Source organism: Zingiber officinale, chromosome 1A (genome assembly GCF_018446385.1).
Source record: "Zingiber officinale cultivar Zhangliang chromosome 1A, Zo_v1.1, whole genome shotgun sequence".
Lineage (NCBI taxonomy): Eukaryota > Viridiplantae > Streptophyta > Magnoliopsida > Zingiberales > Zingiberaceae > Zingiber > Zingiber officinale.
Genome location: NC_055987.1, coordinates 70,306,856 through 70,312,816, shown reverse-complemented (window position 1 = coordinate 70,312,816; position 5,961 = coordinate 70,306,856). Strand labels below are relative to the sequence as shown.

Sequence of the window (5,961 nt, the reverse complement as noted above, 5' to 3'; positions counted from 1 at the left end):
TTTCTCTCTTAAACCATTTTCTCTCTCATCATACTTTCTCTCTTCTCAATCTTTCATTTTCTCTCATCATATTTTCTCTCTCTTCATTTTTCCTATCACTCTCTCTCTCTTAGCACACTTTCTCTCTCATCATACTTTTTCTTTTCTCAATCTCTCCTATCATACACTCTCTCCTTATTTTCTCTCATCATACTTTTCCTCTCTTTATTTTTTTTCTATCACACTTTCTCTCTCATCATATGTTTCTATCACATTCAACTTTTCTTCCATTTAATTTTTTCTCTTATTTTTCTTTAAGGATAAAATAGAAAATTTAAGTTCATTCTGATTGAAAATATTCAACTAATCAAATATTTTTTTAAAAATAATATCAAATTTATATCCACTTTTATTCCATAATATTATAATATCTATTTTCATTCTTATTTCTAAAAGAAAATCAAACGCCACATGAGATGAGGACAAAGATAAAGCTTTTCTTTTTCTCTCCCACAGTTCCCTAGATTCCAACTCCAAATTGTCACCAATGGCGATTTTATTGCCTGTGTTGCGATTATTGATGATGGCAAAGTGGAAATGTGACCAAAAAGAGTCTCAAAAGAAGGAAGGGAGCAAAGTGTCCATATAATTGATGGTGTACGGATCAAGAACCTCATCCTTACCCTCCATTCCTCCTCATCCTCGCCCTCAAATTCCTTCTCTCCTTCACCCATTGCCTCTCTCTCTCTTTCTTCTCTCTCATTCTTCTTTCCCTATTTGACTTCTGCTGCTTTCTTCTTCTCCTCCGCCCTTTCCTTCCTCTTTTCGCTAATACCTGTTCCATCTAATCTAAAGTTCGCATCTTCCGCTCGAAGGTTGCATCTTTCGCTCTCCGCACCACCAAAGTTTGCATCTCTATGTAAAAGTTTGCAACTTTGTCTCTCCCTGGCGCGTACTCCCTGTGCTGGGGACGGACTCAAGCTATCTCCTGCTTCGACTGTTGCGCGAGCTTTTTATCCAACAGCGAAATCGATTATTTGGCTTTCTTGCGCTTGAAGGTCGAATCTTGGAGGTTGGGCGAGGGTTTGAGTTCTCTCCGGTTGTTTTACATCTGTGGGAGATTGCTTTGGAACCATGATTGCGGAGGAGACGAAGGGGATCAGGGATCAGTTTCCTGTGGGCATGCGCGTCCTTGCAGTAGATGACGACCCCATCTGCCTCAAGTTGTTGGAGGTCCTGCTAGTCCGCTGCCAGTATAAGGGTTTGTCCCCAGATTTGCTTATGTTTTCTTATCGTTCGTTTGTACTTTTCTTCTTCATCTTAGAACGTTGAGTTTTGTTCATCTTTCTACATCTGTTGAAGCAAAATACTGCTGTAGAATGATTTTTTCTCCTTTTTTCCCCCGTATGGTTAAAAGAATGCTTGTTTCTTTGTGGTTTAAGCCACTGCTCTCTTATTTCTGTCATTCGACTGCATTAATGCTTACTTGTTGGACCTTTTATACTTCTCTTTATTGTGTTGAGTATTGTTTTACTTGGAAGAAAAATTGAATGATTCCCTTTTGTATAGTTTTCATCCCAAAGCAAGATTTGAACTTATGGTCGTTTGAATTGGCTCTCTAGTTACGACGACTGATAAAGCAATTATGGCACTGAACATGCTGAGAGAGAACAGAAACACATTTGATCTGGTTATCAGTGACGTGCATATGCCGGATATGGATGGATTCAAGCTATTAGAGCATGTGGGCCTCGAGATGGACTTGCCAGTTATCAGTAAGTACCAACAACTTCAAATACTAATGGTTTTTGTCATGACTATTAAATAATAGTGGTTATTGTTATGATTATTCTCGCTTGCCATGAACTTACAATTTTGTAATTGGAGTTCCCAGCAGAAATGGAATCCACTCTTTTAGTTTATGTTTTTTATTACAGGTACCATTTGGTTTCTAAGAGAGAAATTTGTTTTTTTTTCCAATTAAAATGAGATTAATATGCTATGATGCAGTGTTATCTGCAAATGGTGAAACCCAAACTGTCATGAAAGGAATCAGTCATGGCGCCTGTGACTATCTGCTAAAGCCGGTGCGGATTGAGGAGCTGAGGAACATATGGCAACATGTCATCAGGAGAAGGAAGTTTGAAAAAAGATACAGTAATGATCCTGAGAATGGGGATGATGACTTGAGGACTCTTGGAAACTCAGAAGATGGTCATGGGGCAGATGATCTCAATGGAAAAATCACCAAGAAGCGGAAGGATCAGAGCGAAACAGATGAAAATGATAGTGAAGACAACACAGAGAATGACGATCCATCTAACCAGAAAAAGCCTAGAGTTGTCTGGACGATTGAGTTGCACAGGAAATTCGTTGCTGCTGTTAACCAACTGGGTATTGACAGTAAGTATCTTCATTTTCTTTTGCTTTCCTTTATAGAACAGCGAAAAAAAGGGATTAGATGTACTGCAGGTCCATTACTGATGTTAAACTTTTCGCTTTTTGTTCTTTCTTATGCAGAGGCTGTACCAAAGAAAATACTTGACCTTATGAATGTTGAGAAGTTAACAAGGGAGAATGTTGCAAGCCACCTACAGGCATGTTTCTCAACTTTGCATATTATGGTGAAATTTATTTCGCTCCAGTATATTTTCCATCATGAGCTTGCACCAACATCTCTGGCACTTGGCCATGGACAATGCTTTGAACAAGTTAATTTTCTTAATAGGCAGAATGTCCTCTTGGAGTTCTAGAGTTAACGCGGTGATGAAAAGCATTTGAACTAGTTGATTTGTCATTTGCGCTTTCTTGTTTGTTTCTTATTGAGGGTAGCAATTACATTTGCATTTCTTTTGATTGCAGAAGTATAGGCTATATTTGAAGAGGCTTAGTGCAGTGGCTGGCCAACAAGCTTGCATGGTTGCAGCTGTAGGAAGTAGAAGCTCATCATACCTAAATATGGCTTCTCTGAATGGTTTCAGAAATTACTATGCAATTGGGGGATCAAGCCAACTGCCGACCATAGGATCTCTTCAACCGACCGGAGTTCTTGGTAGAATGAACAGTTCATCAACTCTAGGAATGCAGGGGCTGTTGCCTTCCCGGACAGTTCAGCTTGGTGGAATGCACAAAAGCACAAACAATTCTTGTAGTACTGAATTAGGAAATATTCAAGGGATCACATCACCAGGCAACCATCAATTGAGTTTGCTCCATGGGGTGCCTATGAGTTTGGAGGTTGAACAATTTCCGCAACTTAAATTGGAGCAAGAACGGAGAAACCAATTGCCCACTGGCTTTTCTGGTGTTGGACTTTTGGTTGGTCCTAAAAGCAATTCTTTTCCTAGTAGCACTTCGAATTCTCTTTTAGTTCAGGCGAATAAGCAGCACAATCAATCAGGAGGAATACACAATTATCCATTGGCCAGAATGCCTTCCTCAAGTTCAGAGATTTTTGATTTTGACCTTCAAGATGTTTCTCTGTTTACTTCTAATAGTAGATCTCGTGATGGCTCATGGCAGGGTGCTGCTGCATCAATTGATCAGCCTATTAATGCATTGCCAATACTTGCCCCTTTCAGGAATAATGTCTTCTCTTCTGGGAGCATTGGAGCAAATGTTTCTTCGATAGCTTCTCATCCAGTGACCAAAACTTTTGATGAATGTTCAAACACAATGGCTGCTCTGCATAATGCGATCACAAACAATAATATCAACAACCATGTTCCATCTCTCAACGAGAGCACAATTGCTATGCCTCCAGTGCACAATGATTCCAGATTGTCTAATTTTAGCTTGGACAACTCTACACCGAGATGGGATTATTGTTTTAATCCTAATGCAATCTCAAGTACTTACTCAAGTTCTTTGTATCCCAAACATCAGAACAACAATGAAACTGCTCAGTTTCACACATCGGACATTGCAATTGATGATAAAAAGTTGGCTGTCAATGCAGAAGGCCAAGTGAACTTTGGGGCATCACTCATCAGACAAGATTGCATGATCGACAGGTCAACTGTTAATAGTCAGCTTAATTTCAAACGTGAACATGAATTGGAGACCTCGAGTTTGCCTGGTGGCCTAAACTCAAACGGTTCCTGTCTGGCTGATGTTGTGAATTCCATGATCAAATCAGTAAGTATCTTTTCATGTATACTAGTCGATTGTCCAATAACTGCATGCACAGGGTGTGACCTTTTCCATGTTTGCAGGATGATGATACGTTTGGGGATATCGACATGGGATGTGATCTCTACATAATCGGTGCTTGCATGTGATCTCATTGGATTTGAGCAATTATGGGTTGATGAGATGGTTTATGTTGGTTGTAGTTTATCTTTGGTTTCTTAAAGAATCTAATATTATGAATGAGAATGTAGCTGAATTATTGCTTTTATGGAAGGGTCCTGGAAACATCTAGCTGAGATCACTGCTTGCTGCCTATCGAATGCACAGTCATTGTTTGTTTTCTGATATCCCATTCTTTGATCAATTTTTTGCTGTTTAGTAGCTTAGGGGTCGAGGTTACATTAATGTCTGTAGATTGAAATCAAGTCATTTGGGATGCAGAAGCAACTACATGACAGTTATACGATGACTGTGTCTGTAGGTTAAAATCAAACTCCATGACAGTTATGCGATGAAAGTCCTAATCTTTTTCTTTTGCTGGACATGATGTACCATTCTCAAATCTCCCTATATTCATCTATAAACATTCAATTGAGAATGGAAAATGGAGAACTCCATAAAAAAAGGTTTTTTTTTTTTGTTTTTTTTTGTTTTTTTTTGTTTTTTGTTTTGACAACAGACGTCTATAAACACCACACTTAAAAAGTGTTTAATGACCTTGAACCTTTCAAATTGGCCATCTGAGATCATCTTTGGATTATAGAGTGTTCTAGACTCACTGGTGGCCTCGGGAGCCCAGTTTAAAATGTTTAGGGCCTTAAAATACTTCTAGAAAATTCTGAGTTGGACATCAAAGGCCACCAATGAATTTAAAATGTTGTCAATACTTTTTGGACAAAGTATTTAATGACCCTAAACATCCGAAATTGGACATCCGAGATCATTTATGGATCGTAAACAACATTCTAAACTTACAATGATCTTGAGTGCCCAATTTGGAATTTTCAAAGCCACTAAACACTCAGTTAAAACTACCATAGATGATCTCAAAGATTCTAATATGGTGTGTTTTGCCAATCAAGGACTTTTTGAAAGTGTTTAATGTTCCTAAACACTCAACACTTAAGACCACCAGTGAGTCTAGGTTGTTGTCTACAATCTATAAATGGTCTCAAATATCCAATTTGAGAAGTTTAAGATCATCAAATATTTTTGTTCAAGAATTCTTGATGGCCTTAAATACTCCAAATTAGAGACTTTGGGATACTGGTGGCTAAAATGTTGCTTGCAAAAATTCATGAAGTACTTTTAGCAAAAATTATTTAACAACTCTAAATACTCTAAGTTATACATGTTAGACCATATATGAATTGTGGGCATCATTCTAGATTCATTAGTGGTCTTAGGGACAAAAGTTCTTATAGACCTAAACATTTTAAAACCCTTCAAAAATTTAGAGATGCAGTAGAAAATAAAAACAAAAGACTTGGGTAATTACTTGGTTCACAGTCCAACAACCGTTACTCCAAGGTCTATAATCCTATGAATCATTTTAGATAAGCAATTCATTAAAATCCTCTTTCCGAAAACTTTTGGTAAAGAGAGAAATCGTTGTAAAACTTAGGAGATAATACCAACTTTATTAATTTCCTAATAAAATACAATATTAAATTTATCGACAACAAGAGAGTAAATTTCGGAGAAGGTTGTCAGAGATCGTTTCGACAGAGTAGATGTGCAGATCTTGCTCGAATGGTGAAATGGAAGCAGGAGTTGTGTACGAGGAATTGAGAATTGATGAGTGGAGTCTTGGATCTCGAGGATTCTTTTATAGATTTTATCTGGTCGATT

General features: G+C 37.9%; 1 protein-coding gene across 1 annotated transcript; it reads left to right on the top strand.

Annotated features, from left to right (window-relative positions):
• Positions 1-696: 696 nt before the first annotated feature.
• On the top strand, positions 697-4,411 carry LOC122026077 (two-component response regulator ORR24-like). The gene is made up of 6 exons (XM_042584715.1): positions 697-1,240; positions 1,602-1,754; positions 1,990-2,382; positions 2,500-2,576; positions 2,842-4,116; positions 4,194-4,411. The coding sequence occupies exons 1-6, from the start codon at positions 1,114-1,116 to the stop codon at positions 4,257-4,259; spliced, it is 2,091 nt and encodes a 696-aa protein (XP_042440649.1). The 5' UTR covers positions 697-1,113; the 3' UTR covers positions 4,260-4,411.
• Positions 4,412-5,961: the final 1,550 nt, after the last annotated feature.